The 17,254-nt window shown below is 39.8% G+C and overlaps 4 protein-coding genes across 7 annotated transcripts in view; 2 read left to right on the top strand and 2 right to left on the bottom strand.

Moving 5' to 3' along the window:
• Nucleotides 1–213: 213 nt before the first annotated feature.
• On the top strand, nt 214–11,519 carry LOC104824725 (kinesin-like protein KIN-12C). Of its 2 annotated transcripts, XM_010556851.1 has the most exons (33): nt 214–815; nt 903–1,058; nt 1,241–1,324; nt 1,413–1,532; nt 1,640–1,753; nt 1,846–1,938; nt 2,021–2,181; nt 2,253–2,327; nt 2,759–2,846; nt 2,929–2,987; nt 3,072–3,135; nt 3,224–3,289; nt 3,374–3,535; nt 3,616–3,720; nt 3,868–4,103; nt 4,184–4,253; nt 4,332–4,385; nt 4,473–4,531; nt 4,885–4,948; nt 5,209–6,985; nt 7,089–7,165; nt 7,287–8,600; nt 8,690–8,797; nt 8,918–9,060; nt 9,151–9,223; nt 9,320–9,394; nt 9,697–9,933; nt 10,039–10,137; nt 10,220–10,294; nt 10,391–10,449; nt 10,618–10,729; nt 10,815–10,922; nt 11,054–11,519. In XM_010556851.1, the coding sequence occupies exons 1-33, from the start codon at nt 315–317 to the stop codon at nt 11,228–11,230; spliced, it is 6,765 nt and encodes a 2,254-aa protein (XP_010555153.1). In that variant the 5' UTR covers nt 214–314; the 3' UTR covers nt 11,231–11,519. The 2 variants fall into 2 exon arrangements, with proteins under 2 accessions (XP_010555153.1, XP_010555154.1); XM_010556852.2 differs by lacking the exons at nt 214–815; nt 903–1,058; nt 1,241–1,324; nt 1,413–1,532 and having other exon boundaries at nt 1,661–1,753; nt 1,851–1,938.
• A 116-nt stretch (nt 11,520–11,635) lies between these two features.
• On the bottom strand, nt 11,636–13,398 carry LOC104824724 (methyltransferase-like protein 13). Of its 2 annotated transcripts, none has more exons than XM_010556850.2 (9): nt 13,134–13,398; nt 12,952–13,065; nt 12,796–12,864; nt 12,681–12,700; nt 12,547–12,599; nt 12,429–12,459; nt 12,228–12,306; nt 12,003–12,127; nt 11,636–11,926 (listed from the first exon to the last, which is right to left on the bottom strand). In XM_010556850.2, the coding sequence occupies exons 1-9, from the start codon at nt 13,312–13,314 to the stop codon at nt 11,915–11,917; spliced, it is 684 nt and encodes a 227-aa protein (XP_010555152.1). In that variant the 5' UTR covers nt 13,315–13,398; the 3' UTR covers nt 11,636–11,914. The 2 variants fall into 2 exon arrangements, with proteins under 2 accessions (XP_010555152.1, XP_010555151.1); XM_010556849.2 differs by having other exon boundaries at nt 11,638–11,926; nt 12,003–12,142; nt 13,134–13,390.
• A 675-nt stretch (nt 13,399–14,073) lies between these two features.
• Nucleotides 14,074–16,517, top strand: LOC104824722 (pto-interacting protein 1). Its single transcript, XM_010556845.1, is given in 10 exon segments — nt 14,074–14,590; nt 14,701–14,718; nt 14,721–14,791; nt 14,793–14,954; nt 15,077–15,132; nt 15,134–15,201; nt 15,351–15,615; nt 15,850–15,982; nt 16,051–16,140; nt 16,229–16,517. Coding segments are annotated over 10 exon segments (1,074 nt in total). The 5' UTR covers nt 14,074–14,508; the 3' UTR covers nt 16,358–16,517.
• Nucleotides 16,518–16,609: 92 nt separating this feature from the next.
• The window catches only part of LOC104824723 (probable receptor-like protein kinase At3g17420), a 3,873-nt gene continuing 3,228 nt past the window's right edge, over nt 16,610–17,254 (bottom strand). For both annotated transcript variants that reach the window (XM_010556846.1, XM_010556847.2), the window contains 2 exons: nt 17,075–17,254; nt 16,610–16,932 (listed from right to left, as the gene is read on the bottom strand). In XM_010556846.1, the coding sequence (XP_010555148.1) occupies nt 16,837–16,932; nt 17,075–17,254 (276 nt within the window). In that variant the 3' untranslated portion in view covers nt 16,610–16,836. The remainder of the gene's footprint in view (nt 16,933–17,074) is intronic.

Here is a 17,254-nt window from a genome sequence, read left to right as displayed (position 1 = left end):
TATATATATATATATTGTTTACGTGTTATCTCTCATTCTCGTCGACGACATAACACGAGTGGAGTAGAAGAAACTGAAAATTTGAAAAGATCGATGGTGATACTCGTAATACCTAAGAGTTTGAGGGCGCATGGTGAAAATAATAAACATTTCTTCAATTTGAAAACTTTCCCCCTCATTTCAAATCTTAAGCACTGCGCTTTGAAATCTCAATCCAGCACCAGCACGAACAGAAAAGTGTTCTCCCCGCAAGGCTGGATTCCAGATTCATTCTTGCAGAGAGAAAGGAAAGCACGGCTTGTGCTTGATTAATCATGGCTCAAAACATTTTGAGATTCGAAACCCTCGAATCCGAAGAGAATGAGCTCGACCACTCCTCAACCTTGTCTATGTCGTCTCCTTCAAGGGCTCCCCTGCACTCGATTCCAGATCCTTCTCAGCTCCAGAAGGTGAACTATGGTTCCGATTCGGATTTGGTCCACAAATTTGAAGGTGCAAGACCGCAACACCATCGGACACTGGGTCCAGAGAAGAGATCCGAAGTGAGTGCTTTCCACGATTCGACTCCTAGGATTGTGGGTCGTAATGCGAAAGCTCGATCGGAGCCTAACTCTGCTCAAAGCACACCGGCGAGGAACGGGGCGAGGGTTTCGCTGGGTGGTGGTGCGAGAGTCGTGTATTTGGGAGGAAGAGGGATGGGCTCTTCGTCCAGAATTCCAAGGGCAATTCCGGTGCTCGATTCTGTTTCTTCTGCGGAAGTTCCACATTTTGAGCTCAATGAAGATGCGTCGTTTTGGAAAGAACATAATGTGCAGGTTTTTTGCTCCTCTCGTTTCTAAGTAATTCTTTACAAAATGGTTCGTCAGGACTTGCTAATTTCCAAAAACTTGCCTATTGTGTAGGTGTTGATACGAATACGACCACTGAGCTCAATGGAAAAGGCTTCCCAAGGATCTGGTAAGTGTTTGAAGCAAGAAAGCCCACACACATTGGTCTGGCTGGGTCATCCGGAGACTAGATTCACCTTTGATCATGTAGCTTGTGAGACAATATCTCAGGTAGACCTCATTCTCGTCCCTATACTTCGTAATATCATAATTCATTGTGAAAAGAAAAAAGTATTTTCGCTACCCAGTTTTGACGCTGGATATATATTTAAGCGAACGAATAGTCTTTAGTCTTCGCTACATGTCACATTCGAAGTAGCTATCTGAATGACTTGAATTTGGTTTATTTTCAGGAGAAACTGTTTCGTGCTGCTGGACTGCCCATGGTGGAGAATTGCTTGTCTGGGTACAATAGCTGTATGTTTGCCTATGGTCAGGTTAGAGATCATATGTTATTGTGGTGTACTTTCTTGTTTGGATTTGGAATGGTGCAAATGTCTCTAATCTTAGTATTGTCTTATCCAGACTGGTAGTGGCAAGACTTATACAATGATGGGTGAGATATCCGTGGTAGAAGGCAGTCTCAACAATCACTGTGGGATTACTCCCCGTGTATTTGAATATTTGTTCTCAAGGATCAAAAAGGTATATAAACGTAAAACTTTTCTAAGATATATCATACAATGTCGAGTTAACTTTTCTAGATTTCTTATTGATCACTATAATTTAGTACTTAAAAATCTTTTGAACAGGAAGAAGAAGGAAGGAGGGATGAAAGACTGAAGTTTAGTTGCAAATGTTCCTTTCTTGAAATATATAATGAGCATATAACTGATCTCTTGGAGCCATCATCAACTAATCTGCAAGTAATTCAATCTTTCATTTTCTCTATCTACTTTACTTTATTTATTTAATATTTGCAAAACATAGTTCAAAAACTCGATTTTCCATGTGATAGCTCAGAGAAGATTTGATGAAAGGAGTATATGTCGAAAATCTTGTAGAACATAAAGTGAGAAATGTCAACGACGTTCTCAAGCTCCTACTACAGGTTAGGCCTTAAAGCCAAAAGTTTTGTTAAGTGTTCACGTATTTGATTTTTAAAATTTGGAGTTGTTTCTCTATATCATCAGGGAGCAGCAAACAGAAAGATAGCAGCAACCCATATGAACAGCGAGAGTAGCAGATCACACAGTGTTTTAACATGCACCATTGAAAGCCGTTGGGAGACAGATTCCTTAACTCATTTCAGATTTGCAAGACTAAACTTGGTCGACTTAGCCGGTTCTGAAAGGTAGCTCAGTATTTTTTGAATATTTTCTCTTACATCTCATGATTGATAAAATTATTTTGTCACATGTATAGGCAGAAAAGCTCTGGTGCAGAAGGGGATCGTCTGAAAGAAGCAGCAAACATAAACAAATCCTTATCCACCCTTGGGTAATCCATCTTCCTTTTTTCTTGTGGTCCATGAAGTGCTTTCTGACACTGCCCTTTTTCTCTCCCTCCCTATCTCCCATTTAGGTTTTATTGCACCTTAAAATTCTTGATTATAGAGATCCTAGATACTGTTCATTCTTTGACTTGCAAACATTTTACAAACATTCAAGTCTCTTATATACTGACAAAGATGATAATAGGCATTAAGATTAAATTGAGGAGAGACTGAAAATATGCAAAGCAAGAAACGAGTTGCATGACTTCAACAGATTTGAACTCTTTGACAGCTGAAGAATGATTATAACTAGAGATAAATGATTACATGATAGGATAAGATGCCATTTGATTTGTGTAATAGCTGCCAACTGTTTTCATATTTGCAATGGAAGTGTTCTGGCTATTTATATCACTCTACTCCTCTGTCAATTTAGATTGGTCATAATGTCTCTGGTGGATTTGGCACATGGGAAACACAGACATGTTCCCTATAGAGATTCTCGACTTACATTTCTACTACAGGTATAAATAAGGTTAATTCACCCTTCATTTCGTTTTCCTTTTTCAGTAACGGTATTGGAACTAATTTAATACTTCATTGCAGGATTCTCTTGGCGGAAACTCTAAGACAATGATAATAGCAAATGTCAGCCCATCTGTTTGGTTTGTATCAAAACCATGCTTGAATCAGTGGGCACTGGTATACTGTGTCTTGACATATTTCTGATAGTTATTGTCATACTGCAGTTCCGCAAACGAAACTCTCAGCACTCTGAAGTTTGCACAGCGAGCCAAACTAATCCAGAATAATGTAGCTTTAACTCTTCGTTTATTTCATGAATGAACTCTTCTACGAAAGTCGGATCAGATTTGAGTTGTTGCTTTACTTCATTTCCCAGGCTAAAGTCAATGAAGATTCATCTGGGGATGTAACAGCACTCCAACATGAAATAAGGAAATTGAAGGTATCCAGGAGATATGTTAAAGAGAGCCTTTTCCTGCATAACTGCAAAGTGGTGAAACTAAGTCCTTTTACCATCTTTAAACAGGGCCAACTATCCTCTCTGATGAAGAACCAGAATTCTTCAAAGGTTGTTTCAGACTGCCTGCCTTCTCGCAAAGAATCCAGATATTCTGGTATAAACGAAATTCCAGGGGAATTACTACAATATGGGTGTCAATGCCAGATGCATAGCCCTCTGATTAAGAAGGTAAATTTGCAAAAACATTTCTGTATAGTCTTGGTACAAGTCTAAGTGAACTGACTTAATGCATTATGCACTCACAACAGGTGAAAAGCATGAAAGAAATATTGACTGGAGCTCTGAGGAGGGAGAAGGTGGCTGAAACTGTCCTAGAGAAGTCAAAAGCTGAGATTGAGTGTACCAATAGCCTGGTTAGTATTGTTACAAGAATTGTTCAGCATATTTTTTTTGGAACATAATTGTTGTGCAGACTCATCTAATGATACAAATAAAGGCAGATTTTACTTTAGTTCATCTTTCTACTTCTGTTCATCTCATAGTCTGGTCTTCTACGACAGGTTAAGCATATGGAGGAAGATGCTCAATTCACTAAAATGATGCTTAGTTTACGGGAAGAGAAAGTCAAGCAACTGGAAATGTTGATATCTAGCTCACTGACTTCTGAGGACTATCTTATGGAAGAAAATAAAATTCTAAAAGGAGAAATCAAGCTTCTTCAGGAGAGTATGAGCAGACAAGCCCAGTTGACACATTGTGCTCTGGACAATATTAGACTTCAGGAGCAGCTTCAAATGTAAGTCTGAATTTGAAATACTTTTATATGAATGTTTTTTCTATCAACATCTTACATTGTGGTATATGTTACTTTGTCAGACATCAGAATTTCTATGAGCTTGGGGAGCGGGAGAAATTGCTTGCTGAGATTTCGGAACTACGTGACCAGGTTTGAGAAGGTATTTATCAAACCAATTTGCAGCCTATAACATTGGACTAAATTCAAATTTTATCATTTGTTGTGCAGCTTCTTGACATTCTCGAAGCTAACAGTGAGTCATTTTCTGGATGTGTGATGAAGGTTGGATTAAGGAGACAGTTTACCTGATCTCAATTTCTTGTTTATCTTGCTTCTGGGTTCTTACATGTATATTTGATGATATTGCAGGATGATAAAGTGGAGAGGGAGTTGGAAAATTGTAGAAAAATGAATTCGAGTATGATCAGGTATCGTATCCAGGTCTAGCATCCTTTGCAAAGTTTGCATATTAGGATAAAGTTTGTGTTTCTGTTCTACCCTATACTGTACACTGATGCTTTCATTTTTCTCTATTTTATCCATTTGGTATGGAATGACTTCCAGATTCCACTGTTGCGGTTAATAAAAATTGTTAGCACAACCTCTGTGCTCTTCATCCTACATCTATAATCTCATTTTACCACAATTTCTAGTTGTCTTGTGCCCTTTTTTTCATGATTTTTTGTTGAGCTTGATATGATCATTTGAACATACTTGTGATAAGGGAGGCTTGATAAAGTTTTCTTCCCTGTTTTTTGAGTTGCATTGTTTTTCTATGCAGAAAACTAGATGTAATGCACAGAGGACTTGGAAGATGCTTGAATTTTGATCAAACTGCTGACCTTGTAAGCATTCTGACATTTTTTACTCGTGATTTATCTTTGCTGCACTTATAGCACGTTACATAATCCCACAATCAACTTGAATAGCACAAACAAGCAAATAACGGTTCATTGGTCAGTACAGTGTAATAGTTTTCTACATGAAACACAGTTTAAAAAATTTATTAGTTTATTGATTACATGGTTTTAAATGTTTTTGTAAGAAGCAGCATGTAAATGATGTTATCCTTTTTTACATCCACTCTCCTTTTGATGTCATACAGGGGGAAACGATGTCAATTAGAAGTGACTGGGGTGAAGATATTGTATGTTCAGCCCAGGAAAAAGAAACTCTGGAGAGAAACAATTGGAGTGATATGAATAGTGCAGCAAGTAGCGATCATAGTAACATTAGGAAGGAACTGATGGAGTCTAGATCATTAATTGAAGCTATGGAAGTGGAGCCGGTTCAGCTGATAAATGAAATGATGTTTATGCGGGAGGATGATAGATACAGGGAAACACTGAGAAAAATCGAAAACAATGAAAGAGAACCCTTCCCTAAGATAGAAGCTTATGACGGTGACTTCAGTGGTTTGGATCTAAAAAATGAAGATGCGGTAATGGGGATTGATGGTGGGATAGAGAAGTACATCCTCCAATTAAAGTTAGAGAAACTGAGCAAGGATCTTGAAGAGGCCAGAAAACTTAATTGTCACTATGAGAAAGACCGTAAGCTGAAGTTATCTCAACAACAAGATATTAAACTTGTCTGTGAGCATGTTGAGACTGAAACTTCCAGAACAATTCTTCATCTGCAGGAAGAATTGATTGCTCTTCAGTCTGAATTTGAGGAAAGGATTTGTAACCTGACTCAGGAAAACAGATCACTGAAAGATACTATAACAGCTAGAGAAGCAGAGATAAAGACACTTAATCAAGACTGGGAAAAGGCAACCATAGAGCTAACAAGTTTCATTGTGGATGGATCTAAATCCATAAAAGAAGCCTCTACACAGATTGAAAGTATAATCTGCTCATTCCCACATGTTAACGCTTGGATAGGTGATTATGTTGAGAAGGCTGCAAAAGTTTGTTTTGAAAAGGAAGAAACAGTTTTACTTCTACAGAAAAGTTTGGAGGATGCACAGATACTGTTAGCAGAGATGGACTTGAAGCTGAAATCTTTAAAGGGAGCGACAATCGTGCTGAATGAAGTCCAACTGCAAGACAATGTTGTAAATGTGAAACAGATGCTCCGCCTAAGCACTGAAACAAAAAGGATGAGCAATGTGGCTGACAAGCCTGAAAATGAATTTGAATCAAGGCAACATCAGATTCTGGAAGCAGAAAGACGTTCTGAGGCTACTCTTGCAGTTAGAAAATGGCTCTCTACTTCTACCAAGGTTTTTGAAGGAGAAGATATTGACAACAACGTTTGCAGGCCACATCTGGCTTCTTCTATTAATGGCAGATGTAACTTGTCCTGTGAGAAACCTAATGATAATCTCTTGAGGGATCACGATACTAGTGCAATAGAAGTGACCAGCAATGGAGGCACGGATCGTGATTCTGATATCCATTCTCTATTTACAGATATCCAAGTTCATTTAGGAGCCTCCACAATGGATTTCCTCCAGATGTACTCCAGCTGCAAGCACTTGGTTCAAGATGTGATCAGAGAAATTCATGAAATTCGGTTTGAATTGCTTACACTTAAAAAAAACCATGGCGACATGCAAATTCAGAGACCATTTCAATCGGGGGAACCATATAAGCCTTGGATAACAAGCAATCAATTCGAAAAGGGTGAAAAAATAAAAGATCAAGCTTGTATATTCTCGTCGAAGGAGAAATATTTAAGTGAAGAAGTACATGGAAGGGGTGAAGATTTTTCAACATCAAGCTCTGACTTTTCAATTTGTAATGCGGGTCAGACAGCGAACATGATCTATCCAGGAATTTTACTTCCAGAATCTGAGGACCAGGAAACGCATGATAAAGCCATGTCATTGGCCTCGGTTAACGAAAATGATTCAGGACATGGTGTTTATTGTGAAGGTATACATTTCCTCTGGTTTTGTCCATAAAACAGGTTATCTTACATGAACCAATCATTAATTTAATGTAGAGAAACACGCTTATGTTCCCTTGATTATTGCAGAGGGGCAGCAGGCAGAACTTGTGCCATTGGCATTAATGAAGGAGAGAAAAGAAATGGAATACAAACTTAGCAATAGAGTAAGCTTTGATCTTGCATTGTTGCTTTAATCTCGTACCCTCTTTTGTGGTGCCAAGACAAATAAAGTAAATGGTTAGATGTCCATTCAATTAAGTAGCTGAAATTTAACTGACTATGCAGCCTTCTTCTGAGGTGTATGCGGGTCTTATCCAGAGAATGGATCCTGCGAGAAGCTTCTTCAAACAATTTGAGGCAGTCAATGCCACCATGAAAGAAGCTGATCTCACATTACGTCAACTAGTGGAAGCCAACGGAAAATCAAAACAGGTTATTGGAATGTGGTGTCAAACTAATGAGGAGCTAATGGTTGAGAGAACAAGTCTAATGGAAGACCTGGAACAGCTCAGGTGTTCAGTATCCTTGTGTGAAAAGGAAAATCAATTCTTGCTGGATCAAACACATTCCACCTTGGTGGATATGAAAAATTCCATGTCTTTGCTTGAAGAGATCTTTCTACAAATGAAAAGGGGAGTAGAAAAAACATTAGAGGCTTTATACTCTAACGTCCTTTTAACTGCAAGAGAGCTGCTTCATTTGATTGGCACCTCAAGAAAATTGCTCGAACAGATGTTCTCTGAGACGATGGAGAGTGGGTTTGCTCTGTATGTCATACAACAGTGCCATATTGGGAAATTGCTCGATCAGATGGATCAGAGTAAAAGAACTATTACAACTTTTCCTTGGCAAGAGAAACAACCGTTCATGGAGAGTAACACCAGCAGATCCAGTTCTGAAGATAATGTCAGTAGACAAGTGGATGGAGCTAACATAGCTGATGGGGTCACTGAGTTGAAAAATGGAGTTGTTTACCAGTCACGTAACAACCTAATATATGAGAACTTGTTTCTAAAAAAGGAGCTAGAGAGGAAGGAAGCTTTGTTTGAGGGTTTGCTTTTTGATTTTAGGCTGTTGCAAGAATCAGCATCAAATAAAAGAGATATCAAAGATGAAACTGATGAACTGATTGATGCATTATGCCAGATTCGTCAAGAGCTGGGCCGGAAAACAATTCAAGTACATGACCTTGTATTCCAAAAAGAGAAACTTGAAAATTGCTCAAGTGACTTGCAGAAGGCTTTGTTCTCGTCGAAATCAGATCTGGAGAAGGCTGAAGAGAGGATACATGCTCTTACAGAGAAGAATGGCGAGTTAAGAGTCCTTCTGAAAGATCTCTGCTTGAAGAAAACAGCAGCTGAAGAAGCATTGGAAGAACAAAAAGAGCTTGTCAAAGGGTTGGAAAGTGAAATCATATACTTGACTAATACAGCAGAAGCTCAGGTTCTTTCTTCTGTCAGGGCCATTGAAGAAGACTTAAAAGAGGTTTCTGGTGATAAAGAGCAACTCCTTGATGAAATACGTTCTCTGAATGATAAGCTTGATATGGCTTATGCAATTGCTGACGAAAAAGAAGCTATTGCTATAGAGGCTCGTCAGGTAAATAGCTCAGGGGGCACAATTTATTCTGATCTATACCAGTAGTGGTGAAGGGTGACTAACTGGGATTTCCAAATTTTCTCTTGTAGGAATCTGAGGCAAGTAAAATGTATGCCGAGCAGAAGGAAGAGGAGGTCAAAATTTTAGAGATTTCGGTGGAAGAGCTTGAGAATACTGTAAATGTTTTGGAAAAGAGGGTTAGTTCCTCTTATCTGCAATCTCTATGTCTAAGCTTCATAAAAACAATGGAAAGAGAAATTGGGTGTTTTTACCAACCTCTTGCATTGTACTGATACTTAAATGATTTTCTCCTCCAGGTGTATGATATGGATGCGGAAGTAGAAAGACATCGCATGATTCGAGATTCATCAGAAACAGAGCTCCAAACTCTCAGACAAAGATTGCTAAGAGTCGAAAATTTCAACCTAGACATCGACGAATGTGAGGATAAGACATCCAGGTACTGCATCTTAGTTTGATCTTTAATTTTCGTTTCTTGAGTTTCATTTTGTGTAAATACTGAGTTTTGGTGAAAACAAATGTATGATAGGTCAAAAGAGCTCCAAGAGGCGCATTATCAGATCCAACTCCTTGAGAAGGAAGTAGCAGAAATGAACAAAGAGGTGGATTACATTAATTGGTCGCCCTCAATTATGAATGTGCATATGAAGATTGCTTTGCTTCTCTTTACTACTAAATCGATCTTTCTCCTCTTGCAGATTAAACAACTCAGAGAGTACATTTCGGAAGTTGTGCTGCATTCTGAGGCCCAAGCTTGTGGTTACCAAGAAAAGGTATTAGGTTTGATCTTTCCATGCATAGTTTAAACAAAATGTTATCGTGTTGAATACTTGTCTGTACTCTGTAAAGGAAAATTAGCTATATTACTGTGTTTTTTTTCCTCATATTCATGGTTCTTGATGTGTGTCCTTCAAAGACATGTAAGATATTATGAATTCGGACCAGCTTTTGGAATTACCACTGATTTCTGCAGCAGCAGCACTGCAGTTAAAGGGAATGACTTTGATAGCGGTTAGCACCTGAAATTTTCCTTCACTCTCTTGCTTACAAAATTTCTACCTGCCTATCTTAACAGTACAAGGGTCTCGAGGCCATGGTTCGTGATTTAAAAATAGATGCATCAAACACGTCAACTGCAGCAACATCACATAAAACTGAGAAAAGCTCATCAAGGACCAGAGGTTCAGGCTCACCATTCAGATGTATTGCAGGGTTGGTACAACAGATGAATTTGGAGAAGGATCAGGAATTGACAATGGCAAGGTTTCGTATTGAAGAACTGGAATCGCTGCTAGCTGTTAAACAGAGAGAGGTTCAGCATTTGAGCGAACGCCTCGTCAAGATATTAGTTCTTGTAATCAGATTCATTTTAGAGTGGCTCAGTGAAGCTTCTCTTTTCTTTTTTCTCGCTGTACAGGTATGCTCGCTGAACACAAGGATAGCCGCAGCTGAAAGCATGACCCACGATGTCATCCGGGATTTACTTGGCGTGAAAATGGATATGACCAACTACGCTGTAAGTATGAGAATATCAAGTTATCTTTAAGAATGATTAAAGGGGTCCTCAACCTGACATTTTAATCCTTGTCATCTTTCAGAATTTGGTTGACCACTATCAGTTTGGAAGGGTAGTTGAGGAGGCTCATCAACGCACAGAAGAGATCCTCTCCAAGGTGATGCAGGAAGAGGAAACTTAATAACATGTGACATGTTGACTCGGTTTTAGGTTTTGGTACATTGTTTTTCTCCCCTTTGACCTTTGTTTTCAGGAGCAAGAAATTATCAAATTGAAGAAACATATTGCCGCCTTTGTTGAAGAAAGAGAGAGGTTAGCCTGTTCTACTGAATCTATTATGTCATGAGTTGATATGCTTGTTTCTGCGCCGCCGTGTAACCGCATTCTGGAAAGAAAAATCTACCCAAAAGATTTAATGAATGGCACTTGGATGTGTATTCAAGTTTACAATCCTGTCTTGTCTTGTTGTGGGTGGGACAGATGCATATCAGAGTTGAAGGAAAAAGAAGCAGGTGTACTTGCCAATCAGATTACTTTAGAGCAACTACAGGAACAAGTTCAGTTGCTTTCTGCACAGAACGATATGTTGAAGGTAATAATGCATGGTTTCCCACTTCTACAGCAGCTGAAGAAACAACTGCTTGTGTCAGTGGTTGATGCTGTGTTCCATTTTTCAGAAGGACAAGACCAATTTGCTGAGGAGGGTAGCTGAACTTGATCAAAAAGTCAAAACGTTTGTTGATGCACCAGGCAGTAGTAGCCAATGTGTAACGCAAACACCAAGGGTATGTATAACTGATCCTTCAGATGCATTTCTTTTTTCTTTCTTTCTTTTGGTTCTTCAAAGTTTTTCACCAGTGGTGTGCATAATTTTTGTTACCAAGGATGATTAGGTTTTATTGAATGGAATGGACAGGATACAAGGTCGATCAAACTGATGGATACAGATTACTCAAAGCGACTGGAGCACGCTCAGAAGCTTCTCTCCCATGCCAACAATGAATTGGCAAAGTATTGCAAAACCGGTAACAGTCAACCACCGGTTTTACCAGCTCAAGGGCCGCGGAGGAGCTCTGGGACAAGTTTTAGATGAAAAAAAAAAGTCTTTACAGGAATGTTCTTGTATTTTGCTTGGTAAGATGATGGCACTTTCATCAAACTTGTGAAGAAAAGTATTGAAGTCTCGACATGATGGATGACATCGAACTCTGTCTCTAGGACATGATTTGATTTATGGGTTCAATTGGCCCTTGTGCATAGAAAAATACAGTGTACGTATATGTTTGTGTTTTTGTTATGGCTTGTGAGAATGGTTTTCTTCGTGTGTATTTGCGTGCTACGATGATCTGTTATGTCTTACTGTTCCAACAGGTTTTGCTTCACATCAACATCACCTTAGTCCCAAATTTATTTGGGATCAGTTGCATGAATTCTTCGTTTTCACTCATTTCAATTTTACGTTAGCCGATTTTGCGTTAGCGTTTTGCTTCACATGATAAATATAACAAAACATGTAAATCTGAAAAAGCTCTGAATCCGGAGTCTGATGACAATAGAATGGGAAAGAAAAAAAAAGACGTATTAAGAGAGTGAGAGTGGCGCGACTAACACACCACACACGGGTCATGTTCTTTGAACTCATAAAATGTGATGATGCCCAGAAACAAAAGATAAGATGGATGGGGGCAATCCACACTACGAGAACCAAACTCATTAACTCAGGTAGCAGAAGAATGCCAGCGGCAGTGATGACGCCTCTTTTCCTTTTCCAAACTCCTCAGGCTGTGACCTAATTCCCACACATTCAATCATATATTGTATAACAAGACTGCTCAAAATAAAAAGGGCTTCAAAAGAACACAAACCTTAGTACAGACGTAGATGTAATGGACATCCGGGTTTTTCCCGAGTGTAGTCTCCACAGAGCTTCCCTCAGCGTCTACAGGAATAGGGTTCCTCAATTCCCATTTTGGATGTTCTGCTGCTTCGTCTGTTAAAGTTTTGTCTGCCAAAAAACACATCCAGCATCTAGGAACCCCCTCCTCTACCCAAACCCAATATCATGAAATGTGCATATATATATAGGTCACCTATCACATGAAGTTTTATGGTCCAAGAGCACGATTCTTTTAGTAGATGAAGACGGTAGACTGGAGCTCCATATGTAATCTACATCACAGGCAACACAAGCTCTTGTGATCCGTAGCCAAACACACAGACTACACCCAAGCATCTGTAGATCAAATCTCAGACTGCTATTTAAACCCCAGGGAATATATGATGAAACTTACCAGGATATAGACCCCTTTATCCTTGAGAACCCTATAGTTTTTTCAACTGCTTCATTATAGGTGGAGAGATCAAGAGAAAACTAAAGCATATCTGCCTAATAGATGTTGATTATAGTACCTCCAAACCTCTTCAAGCATTTGTGTGGAGTTTTGCCTCGAATTATTCCCACACTACACAGCGAAGAAAATAAGACTTTCCCAATGATATGAACTCATGAAAAATGAGCAGGAGAAAGACTGGACTTCACTCACCAATATGGAATCGAGGGTTCCTGTAACACGCGAAATAGTTCCAAAAGGTTATGGCTTGGAAACAAAACAAGGCAAGGTTATCTGCCAAATGTGACCAAACGAGGAAAGGGGCTACCTTTATCAATTACAGCATCAAAAGAAGCAGCTTGAAATGCGCTCATATTACGCACATCCATCTTCAGAACTGTAACACGATGAAGAATCATGGCAGGATTTTAACAGATTCTGCGATGCTGATGAGTTTGGGATCGAAAAAAAGAAGAGGAGGTACATTTGAGCTGAGGACGGTGGGAGTACTTGGTGTGCATAGTGTCGATGACGACAGAGGAGATATCTATGTTCACCACATCTTGGTAGCCATCATCGACCATTCCCTCGCTGAAGGCTGAGGAGAGAGACGCAGATTCAGATACAAACACGCAGACAGAAAATTACAGAAGAAGAAGAAGAAACCTGAGTTGCCGCAGCCAATGACGAGGACAGGGTGAGAGCGATGAGGGACGTAGAGGTTGATGAGGGGAGCCAAGGAAGGGTATTTCTGGTACCAATCGAAGGGTCCAGATTCGTTGGAGTAGCGGTTGTCCCAATACCATGCTTCCCCGTACGCTTGACTCGCGTTCTCCGTCAAACCCATCGTCCTCCTCTCTCTTCAAGCCTGAAGCTGGTGACAACAGACGAGCCCTCTTCTCCAATCTTACAGACACAGGATTAGTAGCTTCGCCCCGATCATGCCATGTGGCTCCCGGCTCGCCTTCCAGAACTTCAAACGTCGCCGTTTTGCTTTACCATGCACGTCGTCGTTTTGTAACAAGAAAATTTTTGGTAGTAGAACTATTTTGCTTTATCTAATTGCTTCCGATCGGAGTTATTTTCGACAATTTTTTTTTTTCCGGACCGGTCTTTTTTTATTATCATCGAATCACTTTTTGTCGTGTGTTGTCAAATTTATATCTACGGCGCATTGGCTTGTTTGCTTTTTTAGTTTGTTAAGAGAAATTCGGAAGGTCACCTGGTTCAAGTGTCATATAATTGATTATATTTTTTCTTTCAAATTTGATTGATTCGTGATCTCCACGCTCTAAATAAAATGGATGGATGTTGAGATATATCAAATTTTGATGAATAATATAAAATATATTATACAATAAAAATTTTATCAAAGAAAATATATATTTAAAAATATTTATTATTATATTTATTGACTCTCATATAAATATCTATTATCAATAAAAAATATTATCCCTCAAAATTTCTACAGGTAACGCCGCAACTTTGACCATCTTCGGGGGCCCTCCTTTAGACGCGCGTGTTTTCCTTTTATGCCTTTTGGAGTGATTTTGTATCCTCGTAGTCGTAGTGCTTTTTGTTGGGCTCCCATCGTTGAGTTGTGATGTTCTAACTTCTAGGTCTACGCTACGCAATCCTCCCCTGTAATTGCTCTATAGATTGATGGGTTTACGTTTTTCCGGATCATGTCTAGTCTTGAACACCTTTCATCTAGTGTCTCAGGCCCCTTGTTTAATCAATTGAAGCATGTACTTCAACCTTATTCTATAACTGCTCCTCGAGAGCTTGTGTCTGAATATAAGCGTACAGTTCATTTACTTTCTCTTTTTCTTATGTCTGAACGTCTCTTTACTCTTACATCCGGAACTACTCGTCGTGTCTGAATATGTCATTGTTTACGCGTACAGTTGGGCTTATATGTGTGCCAAGCGGTTCATTGGAGTTTCCTGTCTGAACAATGTCTTTGTTTACGCATGCCTTTGGCTTTTCCAGTTGAGAGGAAAGCATAATTTACTCGGAGCCTGTTCCACGTCACTGTTTAATGGGCTGCTTTGGTTGCAGTGGAGGAGAGGATTTTCGTAGAGCTGCTGAAACCAGACCAAGGCCGGTGCTCAACCCTGCAGGTAGCTCATCCACTTACTCTATTCTCTTCTGCTTTACGGCGAATATGTGTCCTTTAATTATCTCTTAGCTAGACAAGTTAAAGGTGATGATATTTCGAACTGCTCTAAAGGTTATAATGGAGGTCACCATATAAAAGAAGTCCACCCAAGGACCGCCCGTTCATTGCTATGCAGCCTATAGCTGCACCTGCCATCCCCGTACGTAGATGAACTGAGGGATATAACCGATAACTATGGTCCAAAGGCTTTGATCGGCGAAGGCTCATATGGAAGAGTGTTTTATGGTGTTCTTAAAAGTGGTAAGGTGGCCGCCATCAAAAAGCTGGACTCCAGCAAGCAAATTGATCAAGAATTTCTCGCCCAGGTAGACCTAATGCTTTCTAAAGCTTTAGGTTCATCCTAAAGTTCTAAGTTCATGTTATTTGCCATCAACCCAATCCAGAGAATTATTCCCGTATTTGTTTCTTACATAGAAAACGTTAACAGGTATCGATTGTTTCGAGATTGAGACACGAGAACGTTGTTGCGCTTCTTGGTTACTGTTGATGGCGCTCTCAGGGTTCTTGCTTATGAGTACGCTTCTAACGGTTCTCTTCATGATATCCTTCATGGTAAGTGACTAACTTATGACATGTGTACCACTTACCTAACATTTCAACCTGCAGTAACTGGAAAAAGTGAGAAAAGTAAAAGGAAATAGAAAACTGATTGCTGGGAATTGAAGGACGAATAACGTAAAGAAATGTTGAATGTAGGAAAGGTGTCAAAGGAGAACAGCCAGGTCCAGTTCTATCTTGGCAACAGAGAGTTAAAATTGCTGTTGGGGCTGCCAGAGGGCTCGAGTACTTGCATGAGAAGACTAGCCCTCCTATTATCCACCGAGATATCAAATCCAGCAATGTGCTTCTGTTTGATGATGACATTGCCAAAATCGCTGACTTTGAACTGTCCAATCAAGCCCCCGACATGGCCGCACGCCTTCATTCAACTCGTTTGCTTGGAACCTTTGGCCACCATGCACCAGAGTAAGAGACTCCTTATCCTTTTCAGTGTTTTCACTCGTTTTAATAGTGATCTGTGAATTAGACTAATTCATGGGCTAAATGTCCTCAATGGTCACTCATGTGCTCAGGAACCTTGGGTATTATGCTCTAATATTACGTAGAACAAAGTCATTCACGGGGATTTAGGTTTTTGGATAAAAATGGTCATACCTCCAGTTCCAGCTGAAATGTAGTTTTTGGGGTTATGCATTTCAGATACGCAATGACGGGAACATTGAGCACAAAGAGCGATGTGCTTTGCTTTGGAGTTGTCCTGCTAGAGCTTCTAACAGGGCGTAAACCTGTGGATCGTACATTACCGCGTGGACAGCAGAGTCTTGTGACTTGGGTAAAGTTTCTGTTTCCTTTCTCGAATTTGAAAACTCATGGATGTAAGCATTTGACTGTATAAAACAGGCAACACCTAAGCTGAGTGAAGACAAGGTGGTGAAGCAGTGTGTTGATGCGAGACTGAACGGGGAATACCATCCAAAAGCGGTCGCTAAGGTAACGAGTCTGTTCTTTCATTTTTTTTTTCTTTTGTGAGTGTGTGTGTATTGTGATATGTTTGAGGAGAGTGATTTGTGTGTGTCAGCTGGCGGCTGTGGCAGCGCTGTGTGTGCAATATGAGGCAGACTTCAGGCCGAACATGAGCATTGTGGTGAAGGCTCTTCAACCTCTTCTTAACCCTCCTCGCTCTGCTCCGCACCGTCATCCTCTCTGATGAACCCCTCCTCCCTCCCCCCTTTTTCTCTCTTCCTGTAAATCCCTGTGGATGGATGATGGCCTTATTTGAGGGATGGATGGATGATGACCTTATTTGATTCAAGGACTCCATTATTTTCCAGAGACGCCTTCTGATTTTAACAGTTTGTGAGGATGATGCTGTAGTCTCCGTTGCCTCTTTTTTTTTTTTACAAATGAATGTGAAACACTCCCAACTGTCGGCCATTTTTGACAAATAAAACATGAACTCTGATGTAAAGATTAGTTTCTGTGGTAAATAGTTAAGAGCCAATCTCCAAAGTAAAGACATTAACAAACAAACAAAAAAAAGCTGCCTTAAGAAGAACCTCAGCGTGTGTGTGTGTGTTGTGTAATAATAATAACAAAGTGGAAGAAGGCTGTACAGAGGGATCGACCAACAGATACAACACAATACTCCTAACTCCAAAGAGCGAAGACTCCATCGAATCCACAACTTCATGGATGGACCTCAGATGGCTTTGAATCTTCTTCTTCATTAGTCTCTGTCTGCGTCTCTCCTTCTTGGCTTCTTCTTCGTCTTCTTCGTTGTTCCTAAGTTTTCATCATTCCGTTATTTCAGTTCCTTGCCATTACTAAACTACTAAAACTAGCTTCAAATGATAATAATTATATAAAAAAAGGAGAGAGAGAGAGATCATTCATAAATGATATATAGAAAAAAAAAATATCAGACCTCTTTGGGAGGATATTCATCAGACTCGAGCATGCGGACAACATGACTCATTTTGGGCCGCTTGTCAGAATCAGGATCAACGCATCTCAGAGCAGTAAGAAGCGCTTTCTTAAGAGCAGCGGCCGATGGTTTGGCCTCAATCTCTCTGTCCACCACTTCCTCCACCCGTCTCTGCTGAAC

Source organism: Tarenaya hassleriana, unplaced genomic scaffold (assembly GCF_000463585.1).
Source record: "Tarenaya hassleriana unplaced genomic scaffold, ASM46358v1 Cleome41, whole genome shotgun sequence".
Classification (NCBI taxonomy): Eukaryota; Viridiplantae; Streptophyta; class Magnoliopsida; order Brassicales; family Cleomaceae; genus Tarenaya; species Tarenaya hassleriana.
The sequence above is the reverse complement of the archived record's forward strand: the minus strand, read 5'-3'. Positions and strand labels throughout refer to the sequence as shown.